Source organism: Schistocerca serialis, chromosome 7 (genome assembly GCF_023864345.2).
Source record: "Schistocerca serialis cubense isolate TAMUIC-IGC-003099 chromosome 7, iqSchSeri2.2, whole genome shotgun sequence".
NCBI classification, from domain to species: Eukaryota; Metazoa; Arthropoda; class Insecta; order Orthoptera; family Acrididae; genus Schistocerca; species Schistocerca serialis.
The window spans coordinates 214,284,909-214,308,673 of NC_064644.1; the positions used below are offsets into that span (position 1 = coordinate 214,284,909).

Consider the following 23,765-nt stretch of genomic DNA (forward strand, 5'->3'; position numbering starts at 1 on the left):
CATTTCAGCAGGATAATGTGCGGCCGTATGTTGCAGGCCCTGTATGGGCCTTTCTGGATGCAAAAAAATGTTTGACTGCTGCCCTGGCCAGCACATTCTCCACATCTCTCACCAATGGAAAACGTCTGGTCAATGGTGGCCGAGCAACTGGCTCGTCACAATACGCCAGTCACTACTCTTGATGAACTGTCATATCGTGTTGAAGCTGCATGGGCAGTTGTACCTGTACACGCCATCCAAGCTCTGTTTGACTCAATGCCCAGGCATATTAAGGCTGTTATTACGGCCAGAGGTGGTTGTTCTGGGTACTGATTTCTCAGGATCTATGCACCCAAATTTCGTGAAAACATAATTACATGTCAGTTCTAGTGTAATATATTTGTCCAATGAATACCCATTTATCAATTGCATTTCTTCTTGGTGTAGCAATTTTAATGGCCAGTAGTGTAAAAAATATCTCACCAGTCACAATGGCCGACTGCGATCCTTTAAGGTAAAAACATTTATAATTTGTTCAGATTTTGTAACAGACATATAGATGTATGTTTTTTACAGAAATTATAAACTGTCAAGATATATTGAAAGTCATAACAAATAAGGTCCATAAATTAAAACATACACTATTTATTAAATGGTAAACAACATTAACCAGTGTGCTCCCTGCCGCTGTTGGATAAGCAGCTGAGCAGCAAGTCGTATACTCCTAGCTCACTCATTTGTTACATAGTTTAATTCTTAATTTCTTTGCGTGTTTTTGGTACTTGCATTGTTTAATTCATAAATTTCGGGCGTATTATAGTATTTGAGAGTTGTAGCATCGCGTTTTAGTACCTGAATAGTGTAAATTCACGTAGTCGTTTGTCTTCTGTTTTTGTTTTGAACGGCCAGTGTCGGTTGGTCAGTCAGTGTACTCCCTGCCGCCGTTGGATAGCAGCTGCAGCAGCAAGTCGTATACTCCCAGCTCACTCATTTGTTACGTAGTTTAATTCTTAATTTCTTTGCGTGTTTTTGGTACTTGCATTGTTTAATTCATAAATTTCGGGTGTATTATAGTATTTGAGAGTTGTAGCATCGCGTTTTAGTACCTGAATAGTGTAAATTCGCATAGTCGTTTGTCTTCTGTTTTTGTTTTGAACGGCCAGTGTCGGTTAGTCACAGTCAGTGTGCTCCCTGCCGCCGTTGGATAAGCAGCTGAGCAGCAAGTCGTATACTCCTAGCTCACTCATTTGTTACATAGTTTAATTCTTAATTTCTTTGCGTGTTTTTGGTACTTGCATTGTTTAATTCATAAATTTCGGGCGTATTATAGTATTTGAGAGTGTAGCATCGCGTTTTAGTACCTGAATAGTGTAAATTCGCGTAGTTTCCTTCCGCCGCCGAGCAGTGTCAGCAATGCGCAAGTAGCAGCATTACTGCATTTACTAGGCAATCTCGTATTTTAATAACCGTTTAAATTTTGTTGATTTGTTTGCGCTCTCTGTAGATTAGTTCAGACGTTCTTTGCAAAACAGTTTTTAGCATGGATAGGGACTGCAACTGCTGTGTTCGGATGCAGGCTGAGTTGGCATCCCTACGCTCCCAGCTTCAGGCAGTGTTGGCTTCGGTCACACAGCTTGAGACTGTTGCCAATGGGCATAACTGTGGGGGTCCGGATGGGGGTTTGTCGGGGACGGCCAGCACGTCCCACGCATCCCCTGATCGGACTACGACTGTGGTTGCCTGGGATACTGCCCGCATTGAGGCTGATCCCTCACCTGTGGTAGAGTGGGAGGTCGTCTCAAGGTGTGGCAGGGGGCGAAAGACATTCCGGAGGGCTGAACGGAAAGCCTCTCCAGTTTGTCTGACGAACCGGTTTCAGGCTCTGTCTCAGGCTGATACTGATCTTCGGCCTGACATGGCTGCTTGTCCTGTTCCAGAGGTTCCCCTCAGTCGGCAAGATCCGGGCAGTCGCAGAGGGTGGGCTTACTGGTAGTTTGGAGCTCCAACATCAGGCGCGTAATGGGGCCCCTTAGGGAAATGGCAGCAAGAGAGGGGAAGAAAACCAATGTGCACTCCGTGTGCATACCGGGGGGGAGTCATTCCAGATGTGGAAAGGGTCCTTCCGGATGCCATGAAGGGTACAGGGTGCATCCATCTGCAGGTGGTCGCTCATGTCGGCACCAATGATGTGTGTCGCTATGGATCGGAGGAAATCCTCTCTGGCTTCCGGCGGCTATCTGATTTGGTGAAGACTGCCAGTCTCGCTAGCGGGATGAAAGCAGAGCTCACCATCTGCAGCATCGTCGACAGGACTGACTGCAGACCTTTGGTACAGAGCCGAGTGGAGGGTCTGAATCAGAGGCTGAGACGGTTCTGCGACCGTGTGGGCTGCAGAATCCTCGACTTGCGCCATAGGGTGGTGGGTTTTCGGGTTCCGCTGGATAGGTCAGGAGTCCACTACACGCAACAAGAGGCTACACGGGTAGCAGGGGTTGTGTGGCATGGGCTGGGCGGTTTTTTAGGTTAGATGGCCTTGGGCAAGTACAAAAAGGGCAACAGCCTCAACGGGTGCGGGGCAAAGTCAGGACATGCGGGAACCAAGCAGCAATCGGTATTGTAATTGTCAACTGTCGGAGCTGCGTTGGTAAAGTACCAGAACTTCAAGCGCTGATAGAAAGCACCGAAGCTGAAATCGTTATAGGTACAGAAAGCTGGCTTAAGCCAGAGATAAATTCTGCCGAAATTTTTACAAAGGTACAGACGGTGTTTAGAAAGGATAGATTGCATGCAACCGGTGGTGGAGTGTTCGTCGCTGTTAGTAGTAGTTTATCCTGTAGTGAAGTAGAAGTGGATAGATCCTGTGAATTATTATGGGTGGAGGTTACACTCAACAACCGAACTAGGTTAATAATTGGCTCCTTTTACCGACCTCCCGACTCAGCAGCATTAGTGGCAGAACAACTGAGAGAAAATTTGGAATACATTTCACATAAATTTTCTCAGCATGTTATAGTCTTAGGTGGAGATTTCAATTTACCAGATATAGACTGGGACACTCAGATGTTTAGGACGGGTGGTAGGGACAGAGCATCGAGTGACATTATACTGAGTGCACTATCCGAAAATTACCTCGAGCAATTAAACAGAGAACCGACTTGTGGAGATAACATCTTGGACCTACCGATAACAAACAGACCCGAACTTTTCGACTCTGTATGTACAGAACAGGGAATCAGTGATCATAAGGCCGTTGCAGCATCCCTGAATATGGAAGTTAATAGGAATATAAAAAATGGGAGGAAGGTTTATCTGTTTAGCAAGAGTAATAGAAGGCAGATTTCAGACTACCTAACAGATCAAAACGAAAATTTCTGTTCCGACACTGACAATGTTGAGTGTTTATGGAAAAAGTTCAAGGCAATCGTAAAATGCGTTTTAGACAGGTACGTGCCGAGTAAAACTGTGAGGGACGGGAAAAACCCACCGTGGTACAACAACAAAGTTAGGAAACTACTGCGAAAGCAAAGAGAGCTCCACTCCAAGTTTAAACGCAGCCAAAACCTCTCAGACAAACAGAAGCTAAACGATGTCAAAGTTAGCGTAAGGAGGGCTATGCGTGAAGCGTTCAGTGAATTCGAAAGTAAAATTCTATGTACCGACTTGACAGAAAATCCTAGGAAGTTCTGGTCTTACGTTAAATCAGTAAGTGGCTCGAAACAGCATATCCAGACACTACGGGATGATGATGGCATTGAAACAGAGGATGACACGCGTAAAGCTGAAATACTAAACACCTTTTTCCAAAGCTGTTTCACAGAGGAAGACCGCACTGCAGATCCTTCTCTAAATCCTCGCACAAATGAAAAAATGGCTGACATCGAAATACGTGTCCAAGGAATAGAAAAGCTACTGGAATCACTCAATAGAGGAAAGTCCACTGGACCTGACGGGATACCAATTCGATTCTACATAGAGTACGCGAAAGAACTTGCCCCCCTTCTAACAGCCGTGTACCACAAGTCTCTAGAGGAACGGAGGGTTCCAAATGATTGGAAAAGAGCACAGATAGTCCCAGTCTTCAAGAAGGGTCGTCGAGCAGATGCGCAAAACTATAGACCTATATCTCTGACGTCGATCTGTTGTAGAATTTTAGAACATGTTTTTTGCTCGAGTATCATGTCAGTTTTGGAAACCCAGAATCTACTATGTAGGAATCAACATGGATTCCGGAAACAGCGATCGTGTGAGACCCAACTCGCTTTATTTGTTCATGAGACCCAGAAAATATTAGATACAGGCTCCCAGGTAGATGCTATTATTCTTGACTTCCGGAAGGCGTTCGATACAGTTCCGCACTGTCGCCTGATAAACAAAGTAAGAGCCTACGGAATATCAGACCAGCTGTGAGGCTGGATTGAAGAGTTTTTAGTAAACAGAACACAGCATGTTGTTATCAATGGAGAGACGTCTACAGACATTAAAGTAACCTCTGGGGTGCCACAGGGGAGTGTTATGGGACCATTGCTTTTCACAATATATATAAATGACCTAGTAGATAGTGTCGGAAGTTCCATGCGGCTTTTCATGGATGATGCTGTAGTATACAGAGAAGTTGCAGCATTAGAAAATTGTAGCAAAATGCAGGAAGATCTGTAGCGGATAGGCACTTTTAGTGCAGGGAGTGGCAACTGACCCTTAACATAGACAAATGTTATGTATTGCGAATACATAGAAAGAAGGATCCTTTATTGTATGATTATATGATAGCGGAACAAACACTGGTAGCAGTTACTTCTGTAAAATATCTGGGAGTATGCGTGCGGAACGATTTGAAGTGGAATGATCATATAAAATTAATTGTTGGTAAGGCGGGTACCAGGTTGAGATTCATTGGGAGAGTCCTTAGAAAATGTAGTCCATCAACAAAGGAGGTGGCTTACAAAACACTCGTTCGACCTATACTTGAGTAATGTTACTTAAAATCCATCTTGATTGCAAATTTTTTTTTTTTTATTATTCATATGACCGGTTTCGGTTCATTCAGAACCATCTTCAGATCTGTAAAAATAATTATACTAATTTACTATTTCACGGAAGCAAATCTTTTTCATCCTATCTTATCAACATCAAATGTACCAGAACGTACCTGATATTTAAGTTACAGGAGTAACCCGTCCAATTCAGCAACTTTCACATGCTACGTCACATAAAATTGGTTGGCACAGTGCACGTCATTTATATTAATTATAACACTATTACCGACAGGTGGCGTCTGGTACATTTGTTACATTCCATTTGCACATACTGTATTCAGTAGATCTTTTTTATATTAAAAATATTTAATTAAAATATGTAGATGTCAAAGCTAAAATCTGTACTTGTCAGGATTAAAAAACAGTAAAATTATCATTTTTATACGATCTAACAGGCATAGGGCGATTTATATATCTATGGTGCTGGTGTGAACTTGTTTTCTTCTACGGTCTGCTTCCGTGGTTCCCGCCACTTTGGTGTTGTGCCGCGGTCCGCTCAGTCGTCTGCTGTCCATCGCCGCGGGCAAGAGGGCCGCACAGGAGGGCCCCGTCAACGACGCCAGGCGTCGCACGCGTCTTCCGGCTTCTCCACCGCGCACCATCTCTCATCCCTCGGCCGGGATCTCCATACGCAACAGTTGTCATCTTAGTAGGTCGTCATAAATGCTAAAATAGGCGTTATGATTGAATTCGCTTTGTTCGTTGAGGATTAAATCCGGATCTTTATTTTTGTGGGTGTATGTTTCGATCTCTTCTAAAATGTTAAGGAACCGTCCCTTGTGAGCTCTATGCAGGATGTCTAAGTTGTTTTCAATATTCGTGACTGAGTGCTTTGTCGCAGCCATATGCGCCCCAAAAGCTGTTTTGTTTTGATAGTAGGTGTGCTCCCTGAATCTGGCTTCAAAGTTCCTACCAGTCTGCCCTATATATTGCTTACAGCAGTCATTACATTTGATTTTATATACACCTGAATCCTGAAATTTATTCCTACTATTACACATTCTATGCCGGAGCTTCAATTTTAACGTGTTATTTGTTCGGAACCCTATTTTAACGTCGGATTTACGAAAGCATCTTTCAATTTTGTCTGCAATTCTTCCATTGTAAGTGAGAGCTACATATTTTTTCTTGTTGTTCCTCTTAACTGCTACTTGCCTTCCTTCTGTTTGTTCCATTTACCTCTTCTTTATCTTCCTATAAATATTCATCACCTGCTTACACGTATATCCGTTCGCTACGGCCACTTGTTTTAAAATAAAATGAAAGACAAGTTAAATAGAGAAGCTTTTAATCTTCACTTGATTTTAGGTGACATTTTATCTCCATTACAGTTCACATACGTAAGCAGAGAGATTGAAAATAGAATTGGTAGGGAGCGAGAATTAACTCTTAACAGACATCAGAAGAAGCTTTTTAACCTAGGTGTAGATTTTAATACTGATAACGAAACGGCGTATAAAAAGTTGCATATTTTTTGTGAGAGGGTCGTGAACTTAACTGAGATAGAATTAACAAAAGATGAGCAGAATCTTTTAAATAAAGGCCTGCAACATAACCTAAATCCCGCAATTAACTCAAATACAATAAAAAAGACTGTCGCAGAAGTGAAAATTGCATGTGATATCGCAAATATGAATAGATACGAACAGACAAACACGGCAATTAAAGTAAAGAAGTCGATTATAGATGATATGCACTCTGCTCACAAGAACAGAAACGAACTACTAACTCTTAAGGGCTTGAATAAGAAGTTAGAATCACGTAAGGCTATCGTCACAAAGGCAGATAAGGGCGGCACTATGGTTTTAATACACGATACAGACTATATAGAGAAAACTGAAAAGTTCTTTATGGAAAATGGAATAGTAGAAGTCAAGAAAGATCCAACCAAGAAATTTCAAACGGAAATAAGGAAACAAATAGATAACAGTGTGTTTCTATTCACAGAGGAGGAAAAGTTTAAACTGAAAGTAATGAATCCGCGAATCCCCGAATTACGATCACAAATAAAGCTCCATAAAGTTGAAAAATCGATTCGCCCAATCGTTAATAACACCAGCAGCCCAAGTTATAAATTAAATAAAGAGCTAAATAACAGATTGAAGGCGTCATATACATATCGTCGGACTTTCAACATTAGCAACAGCTACGAATTTGCCGAGCAAATTAAAGACGTACTTATACCTCAGAATGCGTCACTAGCTTCATTGGATGTCACCAATCTGTACACAAACATTCCTGTAAAAGAAACGATTGAGATCATTAAGAACAATCTCCTCACTCATGGTAAATTGGCACTGGGGGAAGTGATTGAACTAGTGGAAATGTTGGAACATGTCTTGTCGTTCAATTACTTTACTTTCAATGGTAAAATTTATCAACAGAAAGACGGGCTGGCAATGGGGAACAGTTTAGCTGGGACGCTGGCTGACACTTTTGTAAATCACTTAGAAAACAAATTCTTTGATGAGAATCCTAATATCGCTGAGAAAATTGTATATTACAGGAGATATGTGGACGACTCCATTTTACTATACAAAAGAGATAAAAATGATATCGAAAACTTAGCACAAAAAATGAGCTCTCAACACCCGAAAATTAGATTCACCATGGAATTTGAAGAAAACAACCGTATAGATTACTTAGATTTAACACTAATAAAGAAAAATGGGAAGCATGAATTTAGCATATTCAGAAAACCTACGTGTACAGATCTAGTTATCAACGAGCGCTCTTGTCACCCACCGCGATACAAATGGGCATATTTTACTTCGATGGTATACAGGCTACTAAGATCGCCACTAAGCCAACACGAAATAGAAAAGGAGTTAAGTATTTTAAAACAAGTGGCCGTAGCGAACGGATATACGTGTAAGCAGGTGATGAATATTTATAGGAAGATAAAGAAGAGGTAAATGGAACAAACAGAAGGAAGGCAAGTAGCAGTTAAGAGGAACAACAAGAAAAAATATGTAGCTCTCACTTACAATGGAAGAATTGCAGACAAAATTGAAAGATGCTTTCGTAAATCCGACGTTAAAATAGGGTTCCGAACAAATAACACGTTAAAATTGAAGCTCCGGCATAGAATGTGTAATAGTAGGAATAAATTTCAGGATTCAGGTGTATATAAAATCAAATGTAATGACTGCTGTAAGCAATATATAGGGCAGACTGGTAGGAACTTTGAAACCAGATTCAGGGAGCACACCTACTATCAAAACAAAACAGCTTTTGGGGCGCATATGGCTGCGACAAAGCACTCACTCACGAATATTGAAAACAACTTAGACATCCTGCATAGAGCCCACAAGGGACGGTTCCTTAACATTTTAGAAGAGATCAAAATATACACCCACAAAAATAAAGATCCGGATTTAATCCTCAACGAACAAAGCGAATTCAATCATAACGCCTATTTTAGCATTTATGACGACCTACTAAGATGACAACTGTTGCATATGGAGATCCGGGATGAGAGATGGTGCGCGGTGGAGAAGCCGGAAGACGCGTGCGACGCCTGGCGTCGTTGACGGGGCCCTCCTGTGCGGCCCTCTTGCCCGCGGCGATGGACAGCAGACGACTGAGCGGACCGCGGCACAACACCAAAGTGGCGGGAACCACGGAAGCAGACCGTAGAAGAAAACAAGTTCACACCAGCACCATAGATATATAAATCGCCCTATGCCTGTTAGATCGTATAAAAATGATAATTTTACTGTTTTTTAATCCTGACAAGTACAGATTTTAGCTTTGACATCTACATATTTTAATTAAATATTTTTAATATAAAAAAGATCTACTGAATACAGTATGTGCAAATGGAATGTAACAAATGTACCAGACGCCACCTGTCGGTAATAGTGTTATAATTAATATAAATGACGTGCACTGTGCCAACCAATTTTATGTGACGTAGCATGTGAAAGTTGCTGAATTGGACGGGTTACTCCTGTAACTTAAATATCAGGTACGTTCTGGTACATTTGATGTTGATAAGATAGGATGAAAAAGATTTGCTTTCGTGAAATAGTAAATTAGTATAATTATTTTTACAGATCTGAAGATGGTTCTGAATGAACCGAAACTGGTCATATGAATAATAATAAAAAAAAAAAAAAATTGCAATCAAGATGGATTTTAAGTAACATTATAAAATCACTGATTGCGGTTGTCCCATAAGACATTATGTCTGTTTTTGCAAAACTATACTTGAGTATTGCTCATCAGTGTGGGATCCGTACCAGATCGGTCTGACGGAGGAGATAGAGAAGATCCAAAGAAGAGCGGCGCGCTTCGTCACAGGGTTATTTGGTAACCGTGATAGCGTTACGGAGATGTTTAATAAACTCAAGTGGCAGACTCTGCAAGAGAGGCGCTCTGCATCGCGGTGTAGCTTGCTCGCCAGGTTTCGAGAGGGTTCGTTTCTGGATGAGGTATCGAATATATTGCTTCCGCCTACTTATACCTCCCGAGGAGATCACGAATGTAAAATTAGAGAGGCTTTCAGACAGTCGTTCTTCCCGCGAACCATACGCGACTGGAACAGGAAAGGGAGGTAATGACAGTGGCACGTAAAGTGCCCTCCGCCACACACCGTTGGGTGGCTTGCGGAGTATAAATGTAGATGTAGATGTAGATTGACCATTACAGTCCTTTTTGCCACCTACAGGGGAAAAAATGACCATTGTAATAAAATAAGAGGTTGCACAAGGAGATTTATGTGTTCATTTTTCCCAAACGCTATCCAAGAATGGAATAGTCTATAAATACTAAAATTCTGATAAAAACAGTCTTGATTGCACTTTCATATTTTTATTCTTTAGCAGCCGGTTTGGCCCTTTCCTCAGACCATCTTCAAGGCGCCGTCGAAGTAAGGATGTCACTGCAGTGCCATCCTTACTTCTATGGATCTCGCTCTATCTGCTGCCACCAGCAGCCAAAATGGTGGGGAAAAGTTTGAAGATAGTCTGAGTAAAGGGTTGAAAACATGATCAAGACTGTTTTTATTTGATTTTTAGCATTTTGTACCAATTTCTGCTTCTCTCCAATTACAGAAATGTTTCCAAAACTTTAAAGTCAAGGAATAGTCTGAAAGTTTTCTGCGAACACTCTGCCAAATACTTAAGTCTGAACTGCAGAGTAATTGTGTAAATGCAGATCGTGGACAACCATTTTACTTGTGCAAGTCTGTATGATAAACCCAAGAATTTCATCAATTTAAGTTGATTTTTATTCTTCGTGCTTAATGTAATGTTGTCAGAATTGATTTTCCAAAAGAATGTAGAGGCTGCTGAACATTTTATTTTATTTTTTGTATTGTGTAAGGGTTTAATGATGCTTTGTAGTAGCTTCTTCACAATATTTGCATAGTAAGTATTGAATATATTTTAAATTTACTGTGGGTTTGTGGCACTGAAGTTGTTGAGAATGAAAGCTGTGTTCTTGTGTTCATGAATCAGTTGATTTGTTTTAATTCCTACAACATAGCACATTGCCTTTGGTTTGTAAAATGTAAATTTTCGTGGCTTGGAAGGTCACATTTATTAAAATGTTCCAGGCCATTATGCAGTGGTTGTGTGAGTTGTTTGTTGAAACCTAATGTTTCATCTCCGTATGCGGAGGATGTCTTCAAGGGGATGGAGGGAGGGAGAGGGGGGTGTTGTAGCTTTTTTGAAGGCCTGATGCACATCCTAGCTTGCTATTGACTACTGCTCTCATGTGGATCAGGTGTGGCAGAAATGACTTGTAGCCAGGAGACCACCAGTTCCTGTTTGATAAGACTTAGGTACTGGCAACCACATGTGAGTATTATGAAAGGCAGCACAGAGAAGTCATAGAGATTAATAAACACATTTAAATGTAAGGAGGAGGGTATGGAGCTGAAAGCTATTTGGATTCCAGTACTGAAGAAGATCACCACACGTTGATAGCAGTAGTGGCTAACAGCAATTGATAATGACCAATTGCTCTTGAGTTTTCAAAATGTTTGATGTCATGCAATTTCAAGGGAGCACATGGAAGTGGAATTTTACTTCAGTCAATAGCGAGCTTAAATATTTTAGTAAGTGTGCCTTTGCTTTGTTTCCAGATGTTGCCACATAATTGACATTAACCATGCATTTGGCTTGTACTATAACTTTCTTCTGGATTTTGACACATTGCTTTATGTACTGGTACCTCTCATTTTGGCAGATGATAGATTTTTTTAGTATTTTTTTTAGATTTAGTATTGGAGGGCAGCACGGAGGGTAAAAATTGTAGAGGGAGACCAAGAGATGAATACACCAAACAGATTTGGAAGGATGTAGGATGCAGTAGGTACTGTGACATGAAGAAGCTTGCACAGGACAGAGTAGCATGGAGACCTTCATTAAACCAGTCTCTGGACTGAAGACCACAACAACAACAGATTTTTTCCTTTCACAAGAAATTTGTATGCCATCTGTTAAACGTTTGGCTTCCTTTTACGTTATTTTGATTTAATATGTTTCAGTTTAAAAGGAGAAGCAATATGGAATTAGTAAAGGAATGTATTCAGATCCCACATTTTTGCGCTGTAATACACTTCACACCATTTTTCTATTGGTAGTGAATTGTTGAAGGTTTTTGTACTTTTGCTGCTGTAATTTCTTACTTCAGTTGTCCAGCTCTTATTACAGTTTGAAGGGAGAGATATTTAATGAATGATCCAGTGATTGTTCTACAATGGTGTAATCATACAGTAAAGACTCTTTCTACCTATTCACACGCAATACTTCACACTTGTTTATGTTGAAGGTCAACTGTTAATCCCTGCACAAAGTGTTGATCTTCTGCAGGTCATCCTGTATTTTGCTACAATGTTCTAACATTGCGACTTCTCTGGATAAAACTGCATCATTCATAAAAGCATGTGGTGAAAGTCTACTTACAAGAACCAACTTTAAATGAGTAATCTAGGAATATATTACAACCCCATACAAACTGATCCTGTAGGGACCATGAAGAAAAGATCTACATCTACATCCATACTCCACAAGCCACCTGACGGTGTGTGGCGGAGGGTACCCTGAGTACCTCTATCGGTTCTCCCTTCTATTCCAATCTTGTATTGTTTGTGGAAAGAAGGATTGTCGGTATGCTTCTGTGTGGGCTCTAATCTCTCTAATTTTATCCTCATGGTCTCTTCACAAGATATACGTAGGAGGGAGCAATATACTGCTTGACTCTTCAGTGAAGGTATGTTCTCGAAACTTCAACAAAAGCCTGTACCGAGCTACTAAGTGTCTCTCTTGCAGGGTCTTCCACTGGAGTTTATCTATCATCTCCATAACGCTTTCGCGATTACTAAATTATCCTGTAACGAAGCGCGCTGCTCTCCATTGGATCTTCTCTATCTCTTCTATCAACCTTATCTGGTACGGATCCCACACTGCTGAGCAGTATTCAAGCAGTGGGCAAACAAGCGTACTGTAACCTACTTCCTTTGTTTTCAGATTGCATTTCCTTAGGATTCTTCCAATGAATCTCAGTCTGGCATCTGCTTTACCGACGATCAACTTTATATGATCATTCCATTTTAAACCACTCCTAATGCGTACTCCCAGATAATTTATGGAATTAACTGCTTCCAGTTGCTGACCTGCTATTTTGTAGCTAAATGATAAGGGATCTTTCTTTCTATGTATTCACAGCACATTACACTTGTCTACATTGAGATTCAATTGCCATTCCCTGCACCATGCGTCAAGTCGCTGCAGATCCTCCTGCATTTCAGTACAATTTTCCATTGTTACAACCTCTTGATACACCACAGCATCATCTGCAAAAAGCTTCAGTGAACTTCCGATGTCATCCACAAGGTCATTTATGTATATTGTGAATAGCAACGGTCCTATGACACTCCCCTGCGGCACACCGGAAGACTTCTCTCCATTGAGAATGACATGCTGCGTTCTGTTGTCTAGGAACTCTTCAATCCAATCACACAATTGGTCTGATAGTCCATATGCTCTTACTTTGTTCATTGAATGACTGTGAATAACTGTTCGAACGCCTTGCGGAAGTCAAGAAACACGGCATCTACCTGTGAACCTGTGTCTATGGTCCTTTGAGTCTCGTGGACGAACAGCGCAAGCTGGGTTTCACACGACGGTCTTTTTTGAAACCCATGCTGATTCCTACAGAGTAGATTTCTAGTCTCCAGGAAAGTCATTATACTCGAACATAATACGTGTTCCAATACTCTACAACTGATCAACGTTAGAGATATAGGTCTATAGTTCTGCACATCTGTTCGACGACCCTTCTTGAAAACGGGGATGACCTGTGCCCTTTTCCAATCCTTTGGAACGCTACGCTCTTCTAGAGACCTACGGTACACCGCTGAAAGAAGGGAGGCAAGTTCCTTCACGTACTCTGTGTAAAATCGAACTGTTATCCCATCAGGTCCAGCGGCCTTTCCTCTTTTGAGCGATTTTAATTGTTTCTCTATCCCTCTGTCGTCTATTTCGATATCTACCATTTTGTCATCTGTGCGACAATCTAGAGAAGGAACTACAGTGCAGTCTTCCTCTGTGAAACAGCTTTGGAAAAAGACACTTAGTTTTTCGGCCTTTAGTCTGTCATCCTCTGTTTCAGTACCATTTTGGTCACAGAGTGTCTGGACATTTTGTTTTGATCCACCTACCACTTTGACATAAGACCAAAATTTCTTAGGATTTTCTGTCAAGTCAGTACATAGAACTTTACTTTCGAATTCATTGAATCCCTCTCGCATAGCCCTCATCACACTGCATTTCGCTTCGCGTAATTTTTGTTTGTCTGCAAGGCTTTGGCTATGTTTATGTTTGCTGTGAAGTTCCCTTTGCTTCCGCAGCAGTTTTCTAACTTGGTTGTTGTACCACAGTGGCTCTTTTCCATCTCTTACGATCTTGCTTGGCACATACTCATGTAACGCATATTGTACGATGGTTTTGAACTTTGTCCACTGTTCCTCAACACTATCTGTACTTGAGACAAAACTTAAAAATTGTATTACTTAAAGACATTCAGAGGCATTTAAGACATTATTGTTCCAGTATTCCATATGCAGATGGAATGGGAAGAAGCGCAAATAAGTGTTACAATGGGAACTATCCTTTGCAATGCAGTTCACTGTAGGTTACCAAGTAAAGAAAGTCGATATCTAAAAAACCATTTACAGATAGCTTCTCAAATTAGATATTCCTGAGGTTTTATAAGGAGTAACCAATTGTTGTCCATATCAAACTCTTTGGATCGATCAGGAAATAAACCTAAGCAAACTACATGTGATTTATTAAACTTGCTATTTTGTCAAGAAATTCATAGAGGGCAAGTGTGCTAAACCAATTTTTGTGAATCCAATTATGGAGGTGAAGTAATATTGTTTGTGTTAAACTTTAGCTTTATAGCTCTAGCTTTACAGCCATTAAACATTCACAGATCTTTACAGAAAACTCATTTTACAGCTGTTGGTTGATAATTGGTTGTATTAGTGTTTTCCTCTCTCTTATGCACTGGTATAATTTTTATTACTTTAAACTGGTCATATATATTCTCTTTTGAAGAGATACAATAACAGTATTGAACATAGACTTGCTGAGGTAGCTGACACTTTTCATGGCGGTTGGGGGGGGGGTCAGCGTAGGGACTTATTTTGTGCCCAGCAGGCTTAATTTTCTCGGTATTTTGTCTTCAAATACTTTCAGTATCACAGTCTGTTGAAAGAGATGAAAAAAAAGAAGTGTAAAGGAGTACTGTTGGTGGAATTATAGGTTGCTTATTCATAGAGTCATGCAGGCTGTTACTTGCATTTTGTGAAAATTACTCATTAAATTGACTGGCAATTTTGTGCAAGTTTTCTACCATTTTCCCCTTTTATATTCAATGCAATTTCTTCGTTTTGAAAACATTCCTTCCAATCTGGTCATTTGATACCTGATAATAACTTGCATTCCTTTGAAGAGATTCCAATAATGGAATTATTATGAGCCCTGTTTGCAGCTTTGATCACTTTCTTGTGAAGGTGCTTTTATTTTTTGCAGTATGACTTAAATGCTACAGAGTTGATACAAACTATTTTGCTGATTCTGTTTAGGAATCTCATCTTACAGAAGTACAGAGAAAAATAAAATTTACAGTTGAAAGTAATAATCTGAGTAAGAATGAACATTGCCTGCATTTAAATCTTAGGTAACAGGCTACCAGTAATAAATAAATATCTTCTCATTGATTTGCAGACCACTTTCATTGTGTTTCTATCCACTTTCATAGTTGAACAGTCTTCTCTTTGTGTTGAGTGATATTTTTTGCTTCATTAATAGACTAGTTTTTCTTGCATTGATACTGTTTTTCTGAATTTGGTGGTTTTCTCTCATGCCTTTGAAATCTTATTTGCTTTTCAGTGACGTCAACAGTACATTTAACAACCGTCTCATGTTTCAGTTTTACTGTCTATGTTCTGCATAACCTTACAGCGGTCAGTGAACTCTTTGCAATTGTGCAGGGGAAAATAATATCGACGATTGATAGTAATGAATTCAGTAAGAATGAACATTGCCTGCTTTTAAATCATAAGTGGTGATCTTTTCTCCATTTTCAGTGATTTTCTTCATTTTTGATGGCTTTTCTTCTGCACTTAGCTATCTCTTTTTAACCTGTTTAGTAGTCCACAGCATCTCTTTGTTTGACTATATTTATTCTTTATTTAGCAATCTTTTTTCTTTGTTTGGCGATCTTCTTTCTTTCTTTGGCAATCTTTTATTCTACAACTGGTGATTGCCGTTCTTTGTTTGACACTTTTTAGTTCTTTAATTATCTCATTTCATTGTTTAGCAATGCATTTCTTTGGTTGGCCGTCTTCTCTCTATGTCTTTCGCTCATTTTCCCCTGTTTATCAACAACTTTCCTTATTCGGCTACTGTGTTCTGTATGTTTAACAACTGCCACTTTTCTGTTATATTGTGAGCATTCTTTCAGTGTTGCATTTGTCCTTATTCAGAAACCCTTCTCCTTGCTCTAACTTTTTTTCTAATTTAAGTTTACCATTCCAAGTCATCTCATATTTTTTTCAGTAATCTCACAGATTTCCTAACTCTGTATGTAAATATCTGCATTTCTTCTGGAAACCTGCTGCTTTCACCATAACCTTCGGTACTGTTCCCAACGGCATTACTTTAAAATAATACATTATGATACTATATGATAATATATATTAACAATGTTAACTAATATTTTCCGACATCTGCAACACACTGTGTACCATCAGATCACATGGAATAAATAAATAATATAATTCCCCATCTCTGGCTGCACCTCATATTTCAACAGGCTTTCTTTAAATTGCAGATTGATTGATCTTTAGCTCTTACCCACCTTGTACTTGACCATTAAAGTGCCTGTACCCTCCACCACTCCCAACATCTACTCTCTCTTTTTTTATCTCCTTGAAATCACCAACATCTCATATTATCTTGTTAGTCAAATACATCACAAGTCATGTCTCTTTCTCTCCCACTTTTACAACTAGCATCCCCAACACTGCCACCAACAAAACCCCTCTTCCTGGCGAAGAAGCCCAGCCTGACCTCCTTACTCAACTCCAGCACACCTTCCATCCATGCCCAACTATATCCCTAATCAATCTTCAAAACCTCACAACCCTGGCCCTCATTCAATCCTTAACCTCTCGTCCAGATCATTTACTGATCCTGAGACATTCATTCTTTCCAAAGGCCCCATCTTGAACCCCACATGCAAATGTAATGAGAACCACAACTGGAAATACTACTTCATCACCTAATCCTAACCCAAAATTGCCAGGATGAGCATGAAATCCAGTCTATAAGAGGTCTTCCCAAATCCCAAAGGGATACCTTTTCTCTTCCCCAAAACCATCCACTCCAGGCATTCCATAAGTTTTTCACTTCCAACATTGCCCCTCAGACACTCCTGAGAAATATCACTGGAATTCCAAACCTTTGACCTGAGTCCGTAGCTTTCTATTACCTGAAGGCACACCACTCTGTCATTATTTGCCATATGGATAAGGGCTTGACTACCGTAGTACTTGACTGGGGTAGGTGAAAGAGCAGCACTATCAATTCTTGGACTCCTTCAACATACAAATTTCTTCCTAATGACTCCATTCCTTCCACCCAGGCTGAGCAGCAGGAAATCCTGCAAACCCTAGGTCCCTCACAAGGACTCATAACTGCTTTTTAAAGAACTCCATGCCCATCCTGATCAACACACATCCACTTTCTACCTACTTCCTAAAATACGCAAATACAACCATATTGACCATCTGCAATAGCTGGCATTAAAGACCCCACCAAACACATTTCAGTCCTGGTTGACCAGCACCTCCAACTCATCACACAGAGCCTCCCACCCTACTTATAGGACAACAATAACTTCCCCAAGCATCCATTCCCCTCCTACCTGTAATCCTCCTGGTCACCATCAATTCAATCTCACTTCAATTGAAGCTGACAGACTTACAGAAAATCTTAACTAGCTCTTTGCGAAATTGCTCAGCAATAAATTTCACTGCAGAATCATTAAATATTTAAAGAATAACAATTTCGTCTGCGCTGCATCTACAGTATGCAGCAATACAAAGTATTATACAGCAAAAGGTTTACCAATGTTATGGAAGTAAGCCCTACAACAGAGATACAAGAAATTGTTATTAGTTATGAATAGACATAGAGATATGCAGTAACAACTCCTTATGTCTGCAGATTGCTTGACAATGGCCAAGAAGTTGAAATAAGTTTGTATCACCAGAAAATAAGTCTTTTAAAAAGTCTTTGAATATCTCAGTGGTTTAGCTTACTATGCATAAACTGTAGCACCAAAGAAACTGGTATATACACAGACATTTTAAAATACAGAGAGCTAATGACCACTGTAGTTGTACACCCTAAAACCACCACCACCATCAAATACAGAGATATGTAAACAGGCAGAATATGGCGCTGCAATTGACTATGTCTATGTAAGACAGCAAGTGTCTGGTGTAGTTGTTAGATTGGTTACTGCTGCTACAATTGCAGGTTATCAAGATTTAAGTGGGTTCGAGTGTGATGCTATAGTTGGTGCATGGGCGATGGGACACAGCATCTCCGAGGTAGTGATGGAGTGGGGATTTTCCCATATGACCATTTCACGAGAGTAGCGTGAATATCAGGAATCTGGTAAAACATCAGATTTCTGACATCCTGCAAGAACAGGACCAATGGCAACTGAAGAGAATCATTCAACCTTCTGCAAATTGCTCAGATTTCAGTGGCTGGGCCATCAACAAGTGTCAGCATGTGAACCATTCAACGAAACATCATTGGCATGGGCTGTTGGCGAAAAGGACCACTCATGTACCCTTGATGACTGCATGACACAAAGCTTTACACCCTGCCTGGGCCAGTCAAGAATGAAATTTGACTGTTGATGACTGGAGACACGTTGGCTGGCCGGACGAGTCTTGTTTCAGATTGTATCAAGCAGATGGACGTTTACTGATACAGAGACAATCTCACAAATGCATGGATCCTGCATGTCAGGGGGGGACTGTTCAGGCTGGTGGAGGCTCTGTAATGGTGTGGGGCATGTGCAGTTGGAGTGATATGGACTCCCTGATATATTTAGATACGACTCTGACAGGTGAAATGTAAATACGCATCCAGTATGATCACCTGCATCCTTTCATGTCCATTGTGCTTTCTGATGGTCTTGGGCAATTCCAGCAGGACAATGTGACACCCCACACATCCAGAATTGTTAATGAGTGGCTCCAGGAAAACAGTCCTGAGTTTAAACACTTCCACTGGCCACCAGACTCCCCAGACATGAACATTACTGCGCATATCTGGGATGCTATTCAGAAGAGATCCTCACCCCCTCATACTCTTATTGATTTATGGACAGCCCTGCAGGATTCATGGTGCGAGTTCCCTCCAGCACTACTTCAGACATTCGTCAAGTCTATACCACATTGTGTTGCGGCACTTCCGCTTGCTCGCAGGGGTCCTAAACGATATTAGGCAGGTGTACCAATTTCTTTGGCTCTTCAGTGTATAATGTCCTTACAAGACATCTATAATGCTGCAGATCCAGAAGAATTTAAAGTACCTCCCAGATCTTATTCGAAAACATATCTCTCGAGCTGTATCCTACTCTCACACTCTTGAGTAAAACAGTTCCCACTTCCAAAAAACTGAGAAGCAACCCCCCTTTTCACCTAGTACTGCCAAAGCTTTGACTGCTTCAATAATTTACTCCATCAAGACTAACATTCTCAAATCAAATCCTGAAATGAGACTCTCTCTCACTGTTATTCTCCCCACATTACACACCTAATGTTGCTCTGTTAATATCCTAGTTTAACCATAAGACCATCCCAAACCATTATCCTTACCCCAAGGTTGCTACCCATTCAATCATCCCCCGCCCCCATTCTCCCTGTAGAACTTGCTGCAGTCACCCACTAACCCACTACCATGTAGTCCAGCCCCACCACTGGTAAATCCTCTAATATCAAAGACAGAGCAACTTGCAAAATAATTCATGTATATCAGCTAACGTGTTCACTACATAGCATTTTATAAAGGTATTACCACCACTAAATTGACTGAAGGATGAGTGAAGATAGAAGAGCTGTCCTCATTGGACACCCTGTACCAGCCACTGAACATGCTCTGCAGCATGACTCTTTACTTCTCACTCTGCTCTTATTGTCTCTGGACTGAACCTGACACAGTGGTTACCAATATACCATATCTGGCCACTTTCTCAGAGAGATCCCCCTTCATCTTTGTCTACCCTTCTCCTCACTGCAGTTGAGTCTCCCTCATCTTGGAATACATGTCCTTCCTTTTCAACCTTCTTCAGCCTATCTCTCACTCCTTTCCAATGAAGGAACTACTAGTTCCAAAAGCTAAGTAGAACATCTCGTTTATTTATATACATGTGTGTTGGCAATACTGTACATTACACCTCCTGAAGTTAAGTACTGGCAAACATTTCTCTCTCACTATTTATTTGTTTTCTCAGTTAAATTTCTCTTTGATGCAGTTTCACTGTAACTCAAATATTAGATTATTTCACTAATATTCTAGAAAAATGCTTGGTGGTATAGACTTTAGTAGCTTTTGATGAATACTAGGACGGTTCCTGTGAAAGTGCACAGCCAATTTCCTTCTATATCCTTTCTGAATCTGAACTTGCACTTTGTGTCATCGTCCATACTTTTTTTTTTTTATACTGGGTTTTGCCAACAAGCAGACAGTACTGCCTGCCAGTGAAACTTCCCAAATGCAGTGTAAACACTTTTTAGTTTTACAGTTTACTCCCTCTAATTAGATATCAATCTGGGTATCTCTCTGGTTGTGTTGCAAGTTCTACTCAAACTAAAAACTTAAAAGGTTTCAGTTTGTACGACATTGACACCACATCTGGAAGTAGGCAATAATGCTTCATGTTTGACAGTGAACTGATAAGATTTTCAACAATTTGCATGTCTTTGAAAGTCATATCTGATAATAAAATCGATTTACGTGTAGACAAGAATAACAACCAAACGGTTCAAATGGCTCTGAGCACTATGGGACTTAACATCTATGGTCATCAGTCCCCTAGAACTTAGAACTACTTAAACCTAACTAACCTAAGGACATCACACAACACCCAGTCGAATAACAACCTTTTCAAAGTCACTGCCAATTATTATTTTATTATTATTGTCACTATTACTATTGCTATTGTAATTGTTCACTGTACTTAATTATTATTCATTTAATTTAATGATATGTACCTAGATTGGAGCAATGTTATGCCAATTCTAAGGAATAAAAAATAATGAAAATGCAGTGTTGTTCAATCAGTGACTTTTATTTATCTTTAAAAAACAGAAGAGAATGTTCAGCTCCAGAAAGCTCTGCAAAATGTATCTGAAGAAGTTAACAAGAATGTGAAGAAGGAAACTGACTTAGTGAAAAAGCACTGTAATTCTAAAATGGAAATTTTTCTTCGCGATATGAGAAACCTTGAAATGGTAAGCTGTAATTAGGACCCAGACTTTAATGACAAGTCATATTTTTTTCTGAACTTTAGAGTGAATTTTACAACAATTTATGAATGAATCTGGGTATTATAGTACAGAAAAACATATTTTTATTGTGCATATAAAGTCATATTTAAGCCTTTTTAGTGATAGTTCATATTTCTGCAAACTTTTGCCGTGATAAGCTATATTTTGGCCAATTTTGATCAACGATGCATATATTTGTCATATCCATAAGGATGCAAGAATATAAACATGAAAATGTTGCTCAAGTGACAATCCTTGTAGGATGGAAATAATAAATAAAAATGAGGATAGACAAATTCATTTGTAGCAAATTGATGGGTGGCCTCTCATTGCCCATTACATCAGCACCTCTTGCTTGCCTGGCACATTATACTTCTCAGCTGGGGCAACTGTGCTAAAAGATCAAGGTCACGGTGTTGCAGGTGGTTACATGTGTTTATTATGACTGTGTAGATGTAGGGACAGGAAAATTTCATGAAAATGATAATGCAAAATTAGCAGTTTTTAGCAAAGTAATGCAAAATTGGCAACTTTTATGATATATTGCATAATTTATAGCTTTGCAGTGTATAAAAATATTATAAAAATAAGGTCAGCAATTTTCTAATACTCATAACTGATAGTTACTGAATGTTAAAACTGCATATTGGCTTCTCACCTCTTCAAGGCTGGGGGTTCATATATGATCTTAAAATGAGTTCGGTTTCCTGCATAACAATTTCTGTTTTGGCGGCATATATAGCACAGAAATTAGGAAAAGAACTACCAATTTGCCAGAAAGTGACACCAAATTTGACAAAAAAACTCCACCAAATTGGACAAAAAAAGCACCACTAAGTCCAGCAAAAATGCCATTGAATTTGAAAAAAAATAAATAAATAAATAAATAAATACTGAATTTTGTAAAAAAAAAACCTCTAAGAACTACACAGATTTGGCCAAAACACAGAAATTCACAAAAACACTGAATCATCCCACTGATTCACCAGGTTGAAAATACCCATTTAGTAAAACAGTGAATCCAACTGCGCAAAAACATCCGTAACTGTCTGCTGCACATCCTCATTCAACAGGAATTGTTGACCCTTCGAAGCCTTTTTCAAAGGACTGAAGACATAATAATTGCGCGGGAAGAGAGCGTATGTAGAGCAGGTGTTTGAATGTCTTTCATTTGAGTTGGCTGGCCTCCCACATCAACCGGCATCTTGTGTTGAATTGCAACCAGCATGGAACTCGGCACATCATTCCCTAATAGCAGTTTTCAACAGACATGCTGCACCATACACATTCTTCGTTCTCTGATTGCTGTCTGCTGGTGCTTGTCCTTCAGCAGCCATGAAAATGCTTGGATGCATTTGGTAATAATGTCGTTTTAGTTCACATTTTCCCATTTACTGCACACTTGTTGGAAAGACTCGAATGCCATACCATTCACTTGGCTACAAGTCAGTGCTTATACACATCTACATACATACTCTGCAAGCGACCATATGATGTGTGGCGGAGGGTACCCTGTACCACTACTAGTCATTTCCTTTCATGTTCCACTAGCAAATAGAGTGAGGAAAAACAACTGTGTATATGCCTTTGTATGAGCCCTAATTTCTCATCTCTTATCTTCGTGGCCCTTACACGCAATGTATGTTTTTGGCAGTAGAATTGTTTGGCAGTCAACTTCAAATACCAGTTCTCTAAATGTTCTCAATAGTATTTCTTGGAAAGAACATCACCTCCACTCCAGGGATTCCCATTTGAGTTCCAGAAGCATCTATGTAACACTTATGTGTGGTTTGAACCTACCAGTAACAAATCTAGTGGCCTGCCTCTGAACTGCTTCGATGTCTCCCTTCAGTCTGATCTGGTACGAATACCAAACACTCAAGCAGCACTCAAGAATAGATTGCACCAGCATCCTATATGCGGCCTCTTTTACAGGTAAACCACTCTTTCTTAAAATTCTCCTAATAAACCAAAGTCGAGCATTCACCTTCCCTACCACAGTTTTCACATGCTCATTCCATTTTATATCGCTTTGCAACATTATGCCCAGATATTTAAACGACTCGAATGTGTCAAGCAGGACACCAGTAACACTGTATCCGGACATTATAGGTTTGTTCTTCCTAATCATCTGCATTAACTTACATTTTTCCATGTGTAGAACTATGTTTTATTCATCACAGAAAATAGAAATTTTAGGTCTAAGTCATCTTGTATCTTTTGGCAGTAACTCAACTTCGACCCCTTACCATACGCCACAACATCATCGGTAAACAACTGCAGATTGCAGCCCATCCTGTCTGTCAGATCATTTAAGTGTACAGAGAACAACAGCGGTCCCATAACATTTCCCTGGGGCACTTCTGACGATACCATTGTCTCTGATGAATATTTACCATCGAGGACAACATACTTGGTTCTATGATTAAAGAAGTTTTGGAGCCACTCACATATCTGTGAACTTATTCCATATGCTCATACCTTTGTTAACACCCTGCAATGGGGCGTCATGTCAAATGCTTTCTGGAATTCTAGATCTATGGAATCTGCCTGTTGCACTTCATCCATAATTCACAGAAAAGTGCAAGCTAAGTTTCACAAGAGCGATGCTTTCTTTAACCTTGCTCATTCAAGGACATAAGCTTCTCAGTCTCAAGAAA

The 23,765-nt window shown here is 39.9% G+C and overlaps 1 protein-coding gene across 3 annotated transcripts in view; it reads left to right on the forward strand.

Moving 5' to 3' along the window:
* LOC126412737 (sodium channel and clathrin linker 1-like) overlaps positions 1-23,765 on the forward strand; it is a 118,977-nt gene that overhangs the window by 93,228 nt on the left and 1,984 nt on the right. For all 3 annotated transcript variants that reach the window (XM_050082468.1, XM_050082469.1, XM_050082470.1), the window contains one exon: positions 20,927-21,069. In XM_050082468.1, the coding sequence (XP_049938425.1) occupies positions 20,927-21,069 (143 nt within the window). The remainder of the gene's footprint in view (positions 1-20,926; positions 21,070-23,765) is intronic.